Source organism: Rattus norvegicus, chromosome 10, assembly GCF_036323735.1.
Source record: "Rattus norvegicus strain BN/NHsdMcwi chromosome 10, GRCr8, whole genome shotgun sequence".
Taxonomy (NCBI): domain Eukaryota; kingdom Metazoa; phylum Chordata; class Mammalia; order Rodentia; family Muridae; genus Rattus; species Rattus norvegicus.
The window spans coordinates 2,918,462-2,937,568 of NC_086028.1; the positions used below are offsets into that span (position 1 = coordinate 2,918,462).

General features: G+C 47.4%; 1 protein-coding gene across 7 annotated transcripts in view; it reads right to left on the bottom strand.

Moving 5' to 3' along the window:
• Positions 1 to 7,623: 7,623 nt before the first annotated feature.
• Ercc4 (ERCC excision repair 4, endonuclease catalytic subunit) overlaps positions 7,624 to 19,107 on the bottom strand; it is a 32,092-nt gene continuing 20,608 nt past the window's right edge. For 4 of the 7 annotated variants that reach the window (XM_039087014.2, XM_039087016.2, XM_039087017.2 and 1 more), the window contains 4 exons: positions 16,776 to 17,376; positions 14,690 to 14,782; positions 11,349 to 11,461; positions 7,624 to 8,865 (listed from right to left, as the gene is read on the bottom strand). In XM_039087014.2, the coding sequence (XP_038942942.1) occupies positions 8,132 to 8,865; positions 11,349 to 11,461; positions 14,690 to 14,782; positions 16,776 to 17,376 (1,541 nt within the window). In that variant the 3' untranslated portion in view covers positions 7,624 to 8,131. Of the gene's footprint in view, positions 8,866 to 11,348; positions 11,462 to 14,689; positions 14,783 to 16,665; positions 17,377 to 19,107 lie in introns of those variants that run through there. The other 3 variants (XM_039087015.2, XR_005489982.2, XR_005489983.2) reach the window with 3 other exon arrangements.

Below are 19,107 nucleotides of genomic sequence, written 5' to 3' on the forward strand. Positions count from 1 at the left end.
GCTCTCTTGCTGACAGATTCTGGAGTCAAAACGACAGGCAAAGCCCCCAGTGTGACTTCGACAGGCTGGGTCAACATTTCATTAGGACTCGTTCAGTTACCATTTTAAAGTATTAAGAAATTACATTTATTTGTGTTCATGAGTCATTAGGCTTGGTGGCAGCACCTTGGCCTGCGCTAGCTCCCTGGCTCCTTTTTACTGTAGCCTAGAACCCCAGGAACCCTTTTGTCTAACAGCAGAATGGAGTTTGCTTGGCCACAGCTCTCCGGGAGCTGCATTCTCTAGTGGGACGAGATGCCTGGAAACTAGTCACAGTTCTTCCTTGTCACTCACAAATCTGTGGGAACAGAGACTCCCCTGGCACATGCACCGAGAAGGCACTTAAAAGCATCTGAAAATGAACTATAGTTCTTAAAATTGTCACCACTGGGGCTGCAGAGATGGATCAGTGATTGACAGCACTGCTCCTCCAGCCTGAGCTTGGTCCCCAGCACCCCTGCCAGGCGCCACCTTCTGATCTCCTTGGGCACTGCACTCACATGTGTACACACACACACACACACACACACACACACACACACACAAATCTTTAAAAGTAAGCATTAACATGCGGTTTTAAATATAATAATGTCTTAGTACCAAATTATACTTCCAGAACACGGATGACCACACTCTGAGAACAGAAGGGTTTATTTGAGAGAAGCAAGAGGATCCAGAGGAGGGAAGATGGGTGAGGCACAAATATGACCCAAGTGTCATGGGATATATGTTTAACAATGTTGTAATGAAATATTCTGCATGCTCTCTAAAACATGAAAATGTTTATTTTTCATCCTATCTTTATCTTATGTAAATGTATATTTATTTTAATATATTTTTATTTATACTATTTACTTTATTATATGCTTATTTTATATATAAATATATACAAATATATTTATATAATAAACATAATAATGCATATTTTATATAATTTTACTTACATAAATATAAAAGTATATATACATTTATGTTTCAAATACCAATTAAAATATACATTTACATATATTCAGCATATATCCTTTTAAAAATGTACTTTTGTTGAGTTTTATGTGTGTGGGTGATCCAGCTGCATGTATGTCTGTGTACTATGTGTGTGTCTGGTGTAGAACAGATGCCAGATCTGAAATGGAGTTGCAGATGGCTGAGCTAACATGTTAGTGTGGGGAATTGAACCTGGGTCCTCTAGAAGGGCAGCCAGTGCTCTTCACTACGAGCTATCTTTGAAGCCCACAAACTCTTTTCTTTAACGAGGTGTAACTTGTCGATATATAATGCTGGAAATAGGTTTTATCCCTGGGAGTCATGGGCGCTTGTTTGGCAATGCTATAAAAAAGTAGTTTTCAAAAGTCAAAAACCATGATTCACAGAAAGAATTAAGCTAAACAGTTTTTTCAGAATTGTATGTGTGAGCGCGCGCGCGCGCGCGCCACTGATGGCAAGCAGGAGGGCTGGCCCTCACTTGCTGCAGCATTTGGGAGAACAGGTCCTGCACCTTGCTTGGCTGGCACAGTAGAGTTGGCCCTGGATTTGGGAGTTATAGATGAGCTGCCTGAAGGTCCAGGGTGTGAGGTCAGGAGAGACAGCCCTGCCTCTCGTCTGCTGTGAGGTGGTCCAGCTGCCTTCCACCCATCCCCTGGCCACCTATGACAGGCAGAAGAACTGGCTTCTAGGTAATGAGACTGGGATAACTGGCTGTGTCCCTCACTGGCTGCAGGTCCTGTACCTCACCTAGGCAGCAGGGGAGGGCTGGCTCTGGTTGCGTGGGGGTGGTGGAGCAGGGATGGAGGTGGGAGTATCAGGGGGGTGTTGGGGACGGGACTTTCCAGTGAGCCAGCCCTGGGGTTTGAGAGCAGGACAGCCCACTCCCGTCTATCTCACCAATGAATTGGCTGGAGTGCAAGAAGGACCTGATCCTACAGGATCTCATGACACAGGGCAACAAGAGAATTTCTGAGGTTCCAGTCTTAATAGAGAGGCAGAAGCCAGAGACTTCGAACCAGACCAACACAATGCACAAATGCAAGCATAGGAATGTAGACCAAAGGGTCTATACTGTGGGACACACTGTGACACACTACAGCTTTCACAGGGTCTTTTCTCTGGTGCGGGGAGGTTGCAAGGGTGGAGGGTGGGCATGAAAGGAGGGAGAGGTGAGTGGGATTGGGGTGTATGATGTGAAATTCACAAACAGCGGACCAAAGGTTAAAGAAATTGATATACTTGCCTGTAGAAGCCAAGGGAAGACACAATGGGTGCTTTCCCATTGCTTTCTTATGTTTTTGAGATAGGGTCTCTCACTGGATCTGAAACTCACCATTGCTGGGACTCACATCTCCACTCAGCAACACTGAGGCTGCAAGCTGAGTGATGCCCAGCTGCTACTGGGGTGTTGGGAATTTGAACTCAGATCCTCTTACTGGGGCAGGAAATACTCTTCTTCACTAAAGTGAACCTCTGGGTAGCTCAGAGATCTAGGGAAGAACCAAACACAACCTGTAAAACACACAAAATCAATGAGGTGATTCCTAATGCTGTTCTGCTATGCTCAGTGCCTTGTGCAGGGGTCATTGGAGAGGCTTCCTCTGGCAGCAGGTGGGGGTAGAGGCCCACAGCCAGCCATGCGGTGAGAGTCTAAACTGGAGGTCTCCATCCCATCCCTCCTCAGAGCTCTAGGAACCCTGTGGAGTAGGGGAAGGAGAAACTGTGGGAATCAGAGAGGATGGAGGACCCACTGAATCTAGTAAGCAGTGCTCACGTGGGCTTATAAGAGACTGAAATGGCAAGCACGCTTTACCATATGTATGTTAAGGCCATACACTAACTTACACTAACTCCTACGATGGGACTGGCTGTATCTCTGACTCTTTTGCCTGCTTTTACCTCCAGTTGGGTTGCCTTATCTAGCCTTGATCTGAGGGCTTTTGCTGTGTCTAATTGTATCTTGTTTTATCATGTTTGGCTGTCATCTGGGAGGCTTACTTTTTTCTGAAAAGGAAACAGAGTTTCTTTTTTTTTTTTTTTTTTTTTTGGTTCTTTTTTTTTCCGGAGCTGGGGACCGAACCCAGGGCCTTGCGCTTCCTAGGTAAGCGCTCTACCACTGAGCTAAATCCCCAGCCCCAGAAACAGAGTTTCTAAAAGGGATCTGGGAGTGAGGGAGGAAGGAGGAGCCGGGAGGAGTGGGTGGAGAGAACACTGTGGTTGTATTATATAAGAAAAGAATCAATTTCAATAAAAAGTATTTATTTTATATGCATTAGTGTTTTGTCTAAATCAACATATGTGCACTGTGTGTATGTAGTTGAAGAGGCCTGGGGAGGGTATTTGGATCCTCTGGAACTGAACTTTCAGGTGGTTGTGAGCCACCACGTGGGTGCTGGGAACCAAACCCGTATCCTCTGAAAGAGCAGCCAGTTCTCTTAACCGCTGAGCTCTCTCCAGACCATGCTCCACACCGAGTCCTGGTTATTATGTAATTGAACTAATAAGGTTATCAGGACGATGTGAAGACTGGGTTAGAAATAAATCAAAGACCTAGATATTTACGCAGAAGTCGTTCAACAACACACAGAGCTGACTCAGAGGTGCCCAGCAACCCTTCCTGTTCCTGGGCAAGAATCAAGAACACTGTTATTACTTGCTACACGTGAATCTGCCATACAGCTCAGGCTGGCCTTGAATTTCACCATCCTCCTGTCTCAGTCCTGAGTGCTGTGCTGGGATCTCAGGCAAGTGTTGCCATAGCTAGAAAAATCTCTAGTTTTTTTATATATATAATTACAGAACCATCTTCTTAATCAACCAGCAGAAGGTGGCTGTGATGGTTTGTATGTGCTTGGCCAAGGGAGTGGCCTTATTAGTAGGTGTGGCCTTGTTGGAGTAAATGTGTCACTGTTAGGTGTGGGCTTTAAGACCTTCATCCTAGCTGCTTGGAAGCCAGTCGTCTCCTAGCAGCCTTCAGCTGAAGATGTAGAACTTGCCTGGATGCTGCTGTGCTCCTACCTTGATGATACTGGACTGAACTTCTGAACCTATAAGCCAGCCCCAGTTAAATGTTGTCCTTTATAAGAGTTGCTTGGTCATGGTGTCTGTTCACAGCAGTAAAACCCTAAGTAAGATAATGGCTAGCCTTTCAAAGTCTGAGGCAACAGGCAGCTGGGCAGGGGGGCTCTGGGCATTCTCTGCCCTCTGCAGGTCTGCACACTTGATCTTGACTGGGAAACAAGCCTATCTGCCTTTCCTTTAGGGTATTTGGAACTATAGACATGAAAATGGGCACCCACACATCCTCAAACAGCCCCTACCCAGGAACACTCCCACACTCATGCTTCATGAAGTCAGACCATGAGGCTTTCACATCATGGCTTTATGAATAACAGTTATGGGCAAACTGCTTGAGCTCTCTGGTCACAGCTTTGTTACCACAGAGGTCTGTGCACCTGCGTGGCTTTGTGCTGGCGATTAAATGAGATAAGGCACGAGTGGCCAATCAGCAGCACCATGGCACTATTGTGAAGAAACGGTTCAACAGTTTGCCAGTCTTTATTAGGAGTGTACAACTAGGAGTGAAAAATAACCGGTCTCCTGGGCATTAGAAAGGGCTGTGCTCGAACACTCAAAGCAGAGGCAGTGATGGGGACACCACGGTGGTGACCCAATTCAAAGTATAATTAAACTTGCTTAAGAAATAATAATAAATTCCTGTGCTATCAAAGGAACGATTTACCTCTTCCAACTTGTGAGTTAAAAGGACCGAAATACAGGGGTTGACCCTTTGTTTGGATGCCCCGGACACCACACACACTCACCATTTTCAACCAACTGTTATTTCCAAAGGACAACAGCTTTTCTTCCCCAGCTTCTTTGGTAAGAAGACGTCACAGCATGTCAAGAAGGGGACAACCAAGGACATTGATGACACAGAGCATGGGTTACTGAGAGCCAGGCAGAAGCGATGACTCAGAGTGAACTTGCATTAGCCATCTATCTACTGTGCATAATGAACGCCTTCACTGTGTAGGGCACACGTGTTGCTGGCAGCATGTACTCTCTTACTGTGCACTGCCACTTTCACTTTGCCTAGGAAGCCGAGGGAGATGCTAAATAATTACCCCCACCCCCATTTCGAGTAAATATACTCCAGTTTTATCAAATCTTGGCTTACGGAACCATAAATGAAAACAGCATTCAAACGGAAACAGCCCTCCAACAGCGCAATGGTGCAGACTACCAAGTGCCTGCTGAAAAAGGTGGACAACTGTGTCCCACAGCTCAGGATCAGACAGGAAATAGCATCAAAATGAGAGCAAAACAACCAAGAAACATGACAGTTCTTGTCAAAGCCTGGACACACTGTCTTTTTTTTTTCTTAAATTCTTTTGAGAGGACATTTTAAAGTCAAAGTAAACTAATGGAGAATTTCCCTCAACAGGTTTTCCATGGTAGCGTGACATCAAATCCACTGGAGAAGCAAAGGGAACTCTAGAACAGAGCCTCCCTCCTCACGAAGTCCCTGAATCTCTACAACCGGACCTCGAGTTCCTGGCCTGCCGGGGGCTGGAAGAGAGCATTTCCTGTCCCCTGTGAGCTGCAGGGCTACAGTCTAGTGAGCTTTCACCAAAGGAAGTCAGGACCACTGGGGACAGTGCTGATGGCCACCACATTTGTTTGGTTTTGGGACAGGTCTTACTATATAGCTATACTCTACTCACTGTATAGAGCAGGCTAGCCTTAAAGTCACAGAGATCTGCCTACCTCTGTCTCCCCAGAGCTGGGATTAGTTAGGGCTGAGGGCCACCAGGCTTGCCTTGATGGCCACTATCGAGTAGGATATAACCTCATATAGTTTTAAGAACAGTAAGAAAGTAAATTCAAGGATAATGTCTTGTAATCAAGGCTCTATGTAAACAGCTGGTAAACACAATGCTGACCTTTTAAATGTCTTTTAAAAGCTACCCAGGGGCTCATCAGTATTTATGATGTCGAACAACATCAAAGGTAGCAAAATGCTGCTGGGAAACAGATTCTAAAAATGTGTGAAAAAAAGTCTGAGAAAACTAAACAACGGATGGATGTGCCGGAAGCCTTCCACCCCAGCAATGAGCAGCAGAAGTGAAGTCAGCAGAGGAGGAGTGAGGCAACAGAAGTCCCCAGTAATGGGGGTCGCAGCAAACAGCTGACTTGATCTGACAGACATTGGAAGCCAGTGGGTTAAAGACTGCTAGCTGCACTAGGTTACAAGGATTGTTTAAAATGCTGTCCAGAAGAGCTTTGACATTTTAACTTTGAATGAAACACCCATCAAAGCAAGAGCTATGCTAAGATTTTTGTTTTATGGAACAAAACGACAAGGGGGGCGGAGTTACATGGAGGAAGGAGACTGCTACCATAAGTGGAAGTGGCACGTCCGTGGTCATGAGCTGGGAACGACCACGCAGTCCAGTGCAACTCACCAGGCATTTCTGTCAGGTCCAGAAGGCACCTTTAACCCTGATTGAACGCAGACCCCTTTCCACCATAAGCTTACTGCTTGACCTTTTCCACTTTCCACACCTCCAGTAATCAACTACGTCTCCACACCCCTTGACATCCATTCCTGAAGGGCTCTGCATCATTGGGTTTAACTAACCAAGGACTGGGAATATAGGAACAACCACATCACGCGGGCTCTTTTCCTGTCATTGAGGAACATGTGGAACCGGTCCTTACACACTACATGTCCTGCTGTGAGCCACCTAGAGAGGGTCTGAAGTCCACAGGGGAGGCAGAGGCTCTAAGCAAACACCACTGAAGCCTCCACAGCGGTTTCCACACACTGTACCATGAGAGGGTCCTGGAAGGAATGTCCCAATAATCAAGATGCCAACAAATAAGGTTCTGTCCAGAGTATTTTGCTAAAGTGGGAGGAGATAGTAGTTTTGTTACAAGGTCCACTGTTTCCTCAGTTCAGGCAAAGATGGCTGACAGCGATGGAACACTCAACCATGTGGCAAGGCTGACATTATATGGTATTAGCTCTTGAGGTAGAAAGCTCACTGCCTGTCACTGAACACATAAGCAGCTAATGCTTAAGTATCGCAGTTTACAACAACATGAAGATGTGATGAATCCCATTTTTTTTTTCTTTTCTTTTTTTTTTTTTCGGAGCTGGGGACCGAACCCAGGGCCTTGCGCTTGCTAGGCAAGCGCTCTACCACTGAGATAAATCCCCAACCCCGATGAATCCCACTTTAACACAGAAAATCCAGTCTAAATCAATCATGAGATTGGTTTGTGGGTCTTTAAACAAACTATGTAATTTTTTTTCTGAATTTTTGTGTTCTCTGCACCAATTTATCCATTTACCCACAATCCTTTAGGAAGAAGGAGAGAAACCCACATTAGAAAGCACCTGAACCCCCTTGCTCACATTCAGTCCTTACCCAGGCAAGGAGAAGCAGTCAAGACACAACCACGGGCAGGGCAGAGATGGTGTGCTTCTGGTATGGCACTGGTATCTTATGTCAGTGAGGTCTAGGGGACACTTGGACTCGTTATTTGGGTTCAGAGTAGGAATTTGGAGATCAAACATTTAGAAACCAAGAATTCTGAGGAGCCCTTTATTAACTCATCAAATCTTGTCCATAAGCAATTAATTCTGTTAAAAACACTGGTTTAAACAACCGAGTCACAGTACATGTTACATATACCTGGTGACCAGGAGACTAGTGAGCCAGTTTGTCTCTGTGAGTGGGAGGTGAAGAAGCTCGTTAGGAACAGCAGCCGTGTCTCAGGCCTACCAAGCCCTGTGTAGCCAGTGTTAGGACCAAGATGGCGTGCTTCCACTAGCCTGAGAAGCAAACTGGGTTGTGTTTGCTTCAAGGGGCATGATCTCACCACACCTTACTGAAAATGGGTCACTGCAGGCATGGCATAGACAGAGCACAGAGGGGCAAGAGCCAGCAAGAGGGGGCAAACACACACCTCAGCACAGAGCCCAGGGGGAAATCCTGGCTTCTGGACAAATGCCCTGGGGGACAGAATGCCAGGCCCTAATTGCCTGGGGAAAGAATGAATGCTATGCAAATGACGATACGTAGCCCTGTGAGAACAGTCACTTTCTCACTCTGCCTTTGGACACCAAGTCTGCATAGGCAGTGTGCAGGAAGTCATGCAGCTGCTTGGCATTTCCCGAGTGCCCCAGGATACCCGTGAGTCGCTCCAGGGACAGGGTGGCCAGCTCTGCGATGTTCTGCACTTGATTCATCAGGGAGCGACAGTTCTTGGCATTGACCCCAGGCATCTTTAGCACAAAATCTTGGGGGCCAGGGTTATACCTGTCTGACTCAGGTAGCGTCTCTGAGTCTGCGGTGATGGCCATGGCTGTGGCCGCATCAGGTTGTGGCTTGTTCTGCTTCAGCTCCTCAAACAGCTCGGCTGTGGCATGGGGCGAGGGGCACCAGAGCAGCCGCAGGCGTGGGAAGTGCAAGGTGAGGAGTGTGAGCTTAGAGCTCACATCACTGCTGCTCATCTCCTGGACGAAGGCACCCCGTGGTGCCAGGGAGAAGGGCTTGCTCGGGTCAAACTCGATGAGTAGCACAGGCCTCCGGTAGTAGCGGGACATGGCTAGGCACTGGCTGTATAGGCGGCCACTATGCAGCGAGCCAATGAGGTCGCTCACACTTTTGCGCTCCACACAAAGCTCAGGTGTCAGGATGTAATCACCCACTTCCAGAGTCACTGGCTCTATGTCAATGCCCCTCCGATGGATTAGAGATGGGAGCTCGCTCCGAAACTCACGCATGTCCACCACGATGCTGGGCTGTGTGCCGTTCCGCTCCTGGCCACCTATGAAAAGGGGAATTTAGGTCGTGGCACAGGGAAGAGTACTTAGAGATGACTTTGCATAGGGTTAAATGTTTCTGTTATTAAACAGGTGAATAGCTGTAACACTTTCTATCACTCTGAATGGAGTCAATAGGAAAGTTAGACTGCACTCATAGTTTATGATTTACAATGGCACACAAACACCTTTGCTCTGGTTCCTCTGCTCCCTCATGGAGAGTATGTATTTATGTGTATATGTATGTATGCATGCATGTGCTGGTTCTTATATCTCCAGGCCCTATGTACTGTAGGGGCTAAGCAGACTGCCTTCTGAGCTGTTGCCATTACCTTTGGGTCTAGAGATGGGAAGGGAAGATGTTGGGAGCAGCTTACATACTAATGCGCATACCTGGGGCTACAGAGCAAGCAGAACAATGCAGATGTGGAATCAAAGGCTCAAAAAGTACATTTTCAACAAACCCCAGGGATGTTAATGCTGCTGCTTTAAGAACCTCATTTGGGTATGAGTGTTATCTGTGTGTGTATATGTGAACATGTGTATGCGAGGGATTGTGTGTGGGCATGTGTATGTGCAGCTATGTTGAGCCCATGTGTGGAGGCCAGAGGAAGGTAGTGAGATGAGGTCACAGCCGAATGGACCACTGGGAGATAGGGCCGCCAGAGGAGGCAGACCACCAGGGCAGGCCACTAGGAGGTGTCCTGCACTTACCCAGACATTTGTCTGCTTGCTGTCACAAATGAACAACTTTCATGTCCCACAGCCTTCCACCACAGTTCTGACTCATCATAGGCCTAGGAATAATGAGGCTGGCTGGGTGTGGACTGAGGCCTTTAACATAGGTCCAGTTATCCCCCTCTAAGTTGTTTCATGAGGTATTCGTTATAACAACAGAGAACAGACAACTTGGCCTGGTTCAGCACTGAGGAAAGGGAGAGGCACTAGGGTCAGAGAAGACATCAGCATGGCTATGAGGGTAGAGGAAGGGCCATGAGCCAGGACCTCAGGTAGACTCTAAGGCACTGGAAAAACAAGGGGATGGCTCTTCTACAGACCTGCAGGAAGAAAACAGCCCTGAAGCTAATGAGTGGCAGCCAATGGGGATCTGCATAGCCTACAGACCTGAAAGGTCAGTGTGCGGCTCTCAAGTCACTGAGTCTGTGTAATGTTTACAGTACCAACAGGGAACTCCGGCTTCCAAAGCGCAGAGCTCTAGGAATTGCTTTGTGTGTGGCACCTCGAGCAGGACCTCACCTCCTCCATCCTGCCTTACAGGCTACAGTTCTTCCCAAAAGCTCACCAGGCAAGGCAGAGTCTGCTTCATAAAGGGTACAGACATTCTGAAGCAGGGCTCCCTAGAGCGTGCCGCCCGAGGCCCTCTCCACCCTGTGCCTTTGGGATGAGAGCCCAGTTCAGCACAGACGCAGAATCTCTGCGTTCCAGACTAGCACCCTCACAGCTTTAATAAGCATGGCAGGCCGAGTGGGCACCGCACATGTGTGGAGATTAGAGCACAGTTCTCACAATGGCTTTTCTCTCGCTACCCAGTAGGAGGGGCCTTGGAACTAAGATTTTCAGGCCTTCATGCAAGTCTCTAACCTCTGAGCCATTTCTCCAGTCCTCTCTCTCTAGCCCCTGACAAATGCAGGTAAAACAAGGGAAGGAAGGCAGTCCTTAGGCTCAGGGTTTCAGTGCACAAGCAGCTGGCTCTGTTGTTTCTGAACCATGGCAGGCAGAACACCACTGGGAAGGCAGGAGCATGAAAACTGTTCACCTTAGGTCTAAGTGTACCCAATGTTGGCAGAGGTTAAATCATCTTTAACCCTACTGTTTCTCTTAGGCTGCTCGGCTGACATCAGCTTACACGGAAGTGGAAGTCCTTGTGAATAAGGGTGCTATACTTGGAGTCCAGCGGACCTTGGTAGCATGCCAAACACCCAGGAGTTGAGAGATATCAAGAAGCGGAAAACGCTTTGGAGCTGGGAGGGTGCCTGTGTTCCCTTAGGAAGTCCCAGTAACATGTGACCCTGAGACTACAGGCACAGGGACTTGGGGAAATCATCCTTCAGCTGTTGTGGGAGTCAACTGGTTCCTCAAGTACAGAGCCCAATTAGATCTCTGAAGGCTTTACTGGTAGAGTTCACCTGCTGTCTCCCCAAATCATTTCCTTTTCATTAAAAATCATTTATTATTATTTAAATCATGCATATGTGTGTGTGCCTGCATGAGTTTATATGCAGCACATGAGTGCATGTCCCTGAGAGGCCACAGGATGGTGCTAAATCTATAGGCAATTGTGAGCTGCCTGGTGTAGGTGCTGAATGGAACTCAAGTTCTCTGCAAGAACAGTCAAGAGCTCCTTACCAGTGAACAATCTCCCCTGCCCAATTCGTGTTTTTAAGAGTTTATATAAAAAGCTCAGCTATGTGGCTCTGCGGTTTCACAGCTTCCTCTAAAGGCAGAAAAGGCTCAGGGTGGGGCTTACCAGCTTTCCGAGTGTCAGTGGGAGTGTCCATGGCTGCTGTGCCTCTTGCCAGGTCCAGGTTGGTTTCATCTCTGCCTTCCCGTTCTTCAGGGACAACCATGCTAGCTTTTTCCCTGGGAAACAATTACATAAGCACCACTTGACTAATCTCAATGCTCTAGATTAATCTTCTGAAAATCTAATCTCTAAGATGATTTATACGCTGGCAGTCGGGGTGCACACCTATAATACAGGACTCAAGAGGCTGAGGCAAGAGGATGTCTCTGACACATGATTGGAGGGTAAGGTGAACGCAAGAGATACATTAGAAATAAACGGGAGGACGGGTGCCAGGGGAGCCCAGCCAAACCACTGGCCTCCTTTGCCACCCTCTAGAGTGCAAACAAGAAGCTCCTTTATAGTGTCTGATATAACTGAGCTTGCCCCAACCTGCTGTACGGCAGGTGGGAGGCCCCGTCAGCCACCTTTAGTTCAAAGGAGAGTCAAGGTCAATACATGGATAAAGCTTATGTCAGCCATTACAACAGACGACAGCATCTGGGAAAGAGCTGGGGACAGCAGCCACTCCCCGAGGGTGTGCTTGCAAGCATTATGGAGTGTTCCCTACTCTTAAGGGATCAGGATATAAATGTGATCACTGGGCTGGCAGACGGCTCAGTGGGTCCAGGTGCTTGCCATTGAGTCCAAGCTCCACCACTCTTCCACTTGGTGTGAGAACGGACTCCTGCAAGCTGTCTTGACCTTCACATGGTGTGCATGCATACATGCATGAACAGACACACACATGAAACACAAAAACAAATGTACCAAATATGTTCATACAACCCTTCTGGTCTTCAGAGTAACCTAGTGTCTCATACACATGTGTTAGGATGTGTTCCTGGACCACAGTAACCTGGGTGGTTCCTGCTTAAAACCACGGAGCATGTGACGATTACCTCACCAGGCTTAAGCACTAAGAGTCTAATCTGCGCCTGGTGCCACAGCACGTGCAGCTGGACCGGCTTCTCTTGAGGCCTGCAGCAGAACTGAGGAAGCAAAATAACCATGAACAAGCCAACAGAGCGGAGAACTTCAGCAGACCGGCTAAGAGATGCAAGAGGGGTGTGTCTCCCCAGGCCTGAACAACATGCATTTTCCAGAGACGCGCCAGAGCACGACTTCCTTAAACACTATGGAAAATAGAATGGTCCTGGCTTCCTTACCACCCCCTAGGCCAGGGCCAGGGGCTCTGTGAGTAAACCCTTGCCTGTCATTGACCCCAGCAGCAACTCTCATCACACCCAATGTGCCCCAGAGGACAAAGGCAAACCGTCAAGATACTGAGAGCCAGCGGGTCCTCAATATCGTTTTCTCTCTTTCTCCCACTTTCACAAGTTAAGCCACAGATCACATGGGGGTGTGAGGTACGGGGGGAGTGTGGGGGACACTTCCTGATGAATGTGCCATCTGTGGGTGGATAACACAATCAGGAGCAGAGATCTAGTTCTTATTGGCAGTATGACCTGGAACAAGTCTTTCAGTGGCTCCTTGTCTCGATTTGTACTTTTTTATCTGTAAAATGGGGATAATGCCAATAAAATCTATCTGAAAAGACTGACTACAGGGTGCAAAGAACGCACTGGGTGGGGTCTTGGAATCCCACACATGCAAAGGTTATCCAGGGTTACACTGAGACATCAGAGGTCTGCTCTCAAGCGACTGGTGCTGTTTCCATTTCTGAGAAAATTTACACCCCAGGAAGGAGCTGCAGATAATAAAGAAAGCAGGTCTCGCTGAGCAGCACACAGGACCTTAGTCGTCTCCACCAGAGTCAAAGGCACTCACTCCTTACCTACATCAGGCACTGAGGTTTGCTATTGTTGCTTTAGTGCCAATGACTCCCCTTTTCTCACTGTGTAGCCCGTGCTGGCTTGCAGTGCTGGGATGTTGAGCAGCAGGTGAACGGCTCTAATGATGTGAGGTGAGGTGGGAAGGAGCAGCTGAGGAGCCTTTGTGGACGGCATCAGGCAAGCCCTCTTCTGCATTGAGTGTCTTACAGCAAAGCCGAGCTAGTGATCTTGACTGTTCACTGTGAACTGCTTACTTGTCCATCAGGTAGCACCTTGCCCTTACTCTCCAGCAACTGAATCTGCTCTCTACTTGTCTGCAGTCTTCTTCTCTCTAAGCCAGCTGAGAAGCCCTCATTTTCTCCCTGTCCTCCTGATTCATTCCTCTCTGGTTAGTTTAAATGGCAGCCCAGTGTTGCTCTTATAACATCTCCCATGGAGGTCTTGGCAAAAGTCTGCTCTCTTACTGTCACAGTAAATTTTCTCAGGCAAGGTGCAAATGCCCTACTGGCAATATACCACGTGCAGCTTTGTAATTTAAAAACAAACACCAGCACACAATCTGGGAGAATAAGCTTCCTAAGGCCCTACATGGTGTAACCACTTGATTGCTGTGCAAAGTGGAAGCCTGTAAATAAATATAAGTAGGCACTGAGTTTAGGAAAAAAGTGATGCTAGGTTTTAGGTAAAATACTGTGAAAGTGGATGAGTATTTTCTCAGGGCTGGGAACTAACCTGGGATGCTACGTGGGTCGTCTACCCTGATGATGGCTCCGTCTCTGACGACCAGTCATCTGTATAAGCCAGCAGCTGTATGGGGGTGCACAGCTCACTACCGCTACTGGCTCCTTTCTCTCAACTAGACTCCTTGATGAACCAGGGGAGAGGCAGCAGCTGAAGCTTTAGGGGACTCCAGCCTCATATCCCATCAGCTCCCTGGCAACAACAGGGCACCAAAGAGGAGAGAACAGCAGAGCAGTGCACAGGTGCTCAAGCTTGGCAAAATTCCAAGAAAGGCCTGCGTGCTTATGGCTGGCCAGAGTGAGATCTCAGGGATGTGCACTGAACTCTGCAGGCCTGCGGTTACAGGGACAAGTGTTTGGTCAGAATATGTTCCCTGTGGTTGCTGCTGAGTGCCTGCTTTTGATCTGGCATGCTGCAGTTAGAGACCGAGTCGCTCACAGGGGTGCTGAGCCTATAGGCCAAGCTTCAATGAAGGCTGTGGACACCAAGGCTGAACGAGTGTCTCTGCTGCCATGACTGCACGTGCCGTGGCCTGTGGCTGCAGATAGACTTGAGTGCACCTCCATGGTTCAGAAGACTTTACCCCGGTTTGGCTCCTGAACTCTGTGACTTTCCTGGTGGTGCTTAGCTGTGTCCTTTTGCTGTGGCAACCTAATAATGGGTCCTTCCAAGCAGATCTCTGACTGGAGTGTGACCTTTTAATATTCCCACCAGAGTAGGACTCAGAAGGACAGGCACAGCATGGTTCCTGAGGGCCACATGCCTCACCTTATGAGCTTTTCAAACGCTTCCTTTTCTTTGCGCAGAGCAGTCAGGTAGCGCTGCTCTTCTGTGGAGCCTCCATATACAAAAAAGTAAACCCTGCGGGATAAGACAGAACTCTTTTATTCTTAGTCCCTACAAGGTACAGCACAGGGGAGCATCTAGAGCAGCAGCGCTGGAGACTCAAGACATTGAGGAGTAAGACCTCCCCCACCCCACCCAGCATGCAGGCTCCCACCTGCCTGCTCAGTAGGGCTGTCACCCAGGGAAGTTTTTTTTCTTTTCAGCAAAAGGAAGAACACAGTTCAGGTAAACACTGAGCTAGAACTAGAGGATAAGAATTCTTCATAACTATAAACAAAAAAGCTTTTTAAAAAAACCTTTTCTTTGAACTTCTGCCAGATGATAGCTTAGAAGTGGGAGATCATCATTAAAGCCAGCTTAGGGAAATGCAATGTCAATGACAAGCGAATGAATTAACAGCTCAGACCTCTCCCCCTGTGCTTTCTCAGTCCCCTCATCTATGTCACAGCAGAAGGGGGCCAGGGATGTTTCACACATGGATAACATTGGGAACCTTAATTTGTGTCTTTTTCCTGTTTGGGGTCTATAAAGGGCTTTGCTGTGGGGCTGAAGAGAGGGCTTGTTGGGTAGGAGTGCTTCCTGAGGACCAGAGTTCAGCTTCCATCACTCACACTGGGTAGCTTAGCGCTGCCTGTAACTCCAGCTTTTACTCCCTCCTCTGCCATCTTTGACAACTGGAACACACACACACACACACCATTAAAAATAAATGTCTTTTAAAAAATCAATTAAGAACTCGCTTCTTTCTTGTTTGCGGCTGAGGCTGAATCGAGTGTTCCCACCACCCCATTCCCATTAGAGGTGTCTCCTCTTAAGCCTGCTTTACTTGCAGCACACATCTCCCCAGACGTCTTACTCTGACGTTAGAGAGGGGAAAGGTCACTGGCTGAGTTAGGCGATTCCAGCTGCTTCATGGATGATATGTGACTGAGGCCAACAACTTCCATTTCTGAGTCTGAGCTTCCCATTGAGCGTGAGCGGCTGAATTTCCAGATCTCTTCTGCCCTTGACAGGCAGTGCCCTGTTCTTGGGCAGGAAGCCAGGTGCACATAAGCTAGGTGGGAGCTGGAGGCTAGCAGGCTGTAGCTATTAGACAATGCTCTCGCAGGGTCTCTACCCCTGGGCACCTTCTGTGCTGCCTCTATTGCCTCTGCTGTGAAAGGCTGCCTTACTTACCCTGTTCCAAAGGTTTCTCTTGGCTGTGTTTCTGGTTCAGACTGAGTTCAGGAGATTAATTTTGATATTTATTTCCCTTTAGTTAGCTGGAGAGCGAGAACACTGTATTCTTTTTTTTTTTTTTTTCCGGAGCTGGGGACCGAACCCAGGGCCTTGCGCTTGCTAGGCAAGTGCTCTACCACTGAGCTAAATCCCCAACCCCGAGAACACTGTATTCTTTCTCATCTGATAGATCGGTAGATTTTTAAAGGTATTTCTAGAAACCCAAGAAACTTGGTATAGTAATTCCTAAAACATGTTAGTTTTATGAGAAAGACTCAAGTCACTTCGTAAGTTTGTGAGCCGTGAGATGGTGGGATGGCTCAGTAGGTAGAGGTGCTCTCTGTCTAATATGAGTGTGGGTGGCCCCTGCAGCCCCCAGAAAGGTGGAAGGCATTAACAAGTCCTGTAAGCTGGGATGGTGTGCACACAACCATAAGGACAAATGTTTAAGAGTTTATAGGGTGTTTCAGAAGATTAATAACATTTGGCTAAGTCATTAGCATATTACTTTGGTATTGCACAGAACATTATCAATGTCCTAGACTTTCCAGATACTGTACCTGAAAGGACACACTCATACATAAAGAGAGAATGTGAGTAGGAAGGGAAAACGCCAGGGGCGCTGGAGGCTTGCAGTTTAGCCTAGGTGGCTGGCATCCATCTGAGCTTCTCTTACTCACCAGAAAGCAGCCTCAAACCAGCATCATCTTGGGTTAAAGGTAAGAAAACCACCATGCAGGCCAAACAGCTTTTGCATTAAAGCCCGAAGAACTACCAGGCACAGACTTGCCTCAGAGGTTTCCCAGGCCTGCTGGCCCTGTAGATCTCCAGCTGCCGAACAAAAGTGAGCTCTGCATCATACAGAACCACGTATCTAGGCTCCACCTCGTGCAGTACTCGTGTCAGGGCATAGGGGTCGCTGCATCCCAGAAGCGGATGGATGATGGTCAGGGGCTCTTTCAGTATGCCATAGGCTGCATCAGATGACACGTTTAAATCAAATGATTCATGCTGAATCTCTCCCCCGCAGACTTCTGGGCTACTTCCGGTCTGTTTGTGCAGGTCTTCCTCCACAGCCCCTTCCTCTGGCGGCTCCTCAGCAGTCCCCAACACTTGCGTCAGAGTCAGCTCTCGCTTCTTCTTCCTTTTGAGAGCACCCCTTTTGGTGGAAGCACGCTCTTTGTTTTGGGCATCTTTGGGTCTTTTGTCAGATTTCATAGTTCTCTTTGGGCCATCTCCCTTTCTAAAATTTACCCATACTTCTTCAGCTTTGCCGTCCTTCTCGAAGGTTTTCCTGTAGAGCCGCAGTAGGAAGGCTTCTGCGCCAGCAGTCAGGTAGTCTCTGAGCTGGCAACATGTGCGGTCATCGCTCGCACAGATCAGCACCTGGCCTGCAATTAGAGAGAACGGATGCTTGCTTGCTTGCTTGCTTGCTCACTCACTCCCATTCTTGGCTCCCTGGGGCTGCCCTGAGTGCCCTAAAGGAAGGCATCTTACCCTCGCTAAAGAGCCTATTTACAAATTGTTCAAAAGGGGGCTTGGGTAGCAAGCACATGCTTTCACCTCTGGACCAATTCAAAGGGCAAAGCTGAAGCCAGTTAGAGCCAAGGTACCACGGAGGTTTTAATGAAGCTTCAAATAATAATTTTCTAGAGGCTCTTAGACACTAAAACACATTTCCAATGGATTATAGAGTTAAATGTACAATCTTAATCACAAGAAAAGATGGCTTGTCTTCACTCCCAAGATGGAGGTGATTTTCTAGCCTTAAAAGTAGAAGAATAATTTTCAGAAGATTGTATCTAATGGTTGATTTTAGAGCAATAAAAACAGGATTAAAAACTGTAAAGACAGAAATCAGCAATGATAGATGATGCCATTATTACTAAGAAAGAGCAAGCAAACTGGTGTAGTTTAAGTTGGCCAAGGCAAACAAGACTACATGTATTAAAGACCTGCTGAACGCAGGTCACTAATGTCAACATTTTCGACGACTCATTACAGTTGCTATGTATATGTGATTAATGGTTACGGTTAGCTAAGGAAAATGAAAATGAGCCTTATAAAAACCAATGTCATAACACACCTCGAGTGAGTCCCAGCATTTAGGAAGCAGAGGCAGGAGGACGGCTCTAAGTCCAAGGTAGTCTGGTATACAAAGTTTCTGTTAGCTGCTTGAGAACTATGCAATCAAGTTATAATCAAGTTATAAAAAAGTCACAAAATCCCATCAGCTTTTTAATTAAAAGTTTTTAAAAAGATTTATTCATTTATTATATATAAGTACACTGTGACTGTCTTCAGACAACACCAGAAGAGGGCATCAGATCCCATTACAGATGGTTGTGAGCCCCCATGTGGTTGCTGGGAATTGAACTCAGGACCTCGGGAAGAGCAGTCAGTACTTTTGACCACTGAGCCATTAATTCATTCATTTTACTTAGTTTATTTAGTGTGTGCACAGGTCAGAGAACCTTGTTCTCCTCTACCACCACGTGGCTTCCAGGGAATGAACTCAGGTCATCTGGTTTGTCAGGAAAGGCTTTACCCACTGGGCCATCTCACCAGCCCCCTCATAAAACTTCAAGTACAAGCTTTTGTGTCAGGCCATATGCGTAGCTATCCTTGACTGCAGGCCAAGGGGTGGGCACATCCTATTGACGTTACAATGTGAAACAGAAAACATGTGAAAGAAATCTAGAGGAAAATATACTAAAGTCAATATCCTCACTGTCTGCTAGAGAAAATCTTGCCCCATCCCCATATTTATTATTCTTTCCCAAGTGGGCATGTGCAATGTTGGGTTGTGGGCCACAGTACTCTAAGTTCTGGGTAATTAGCACCAGGATCTACTCATATAGGGATTGAATGCCCTTTAAAAAAAGATGTGAGTGTGAACATGCAAATACCTGTGGGGGCCAGAAGAGGGCACTAGAGGTCTTGAGCTGTCTAACGTGGGTGCTGGGACTGAACTGTCCTCCACTGCAAGAGCAGCAAGTGCTCTTAACCACTGAGCTGTCTCTCCAGCCCCTTGAGTGACTTTAGAAACACTAAGGTTAGGGCACAGCCATGGGTTTCCCAGTGGAGTCCTCAGTGTCATTACACTTTGTCTCATTCCCCGT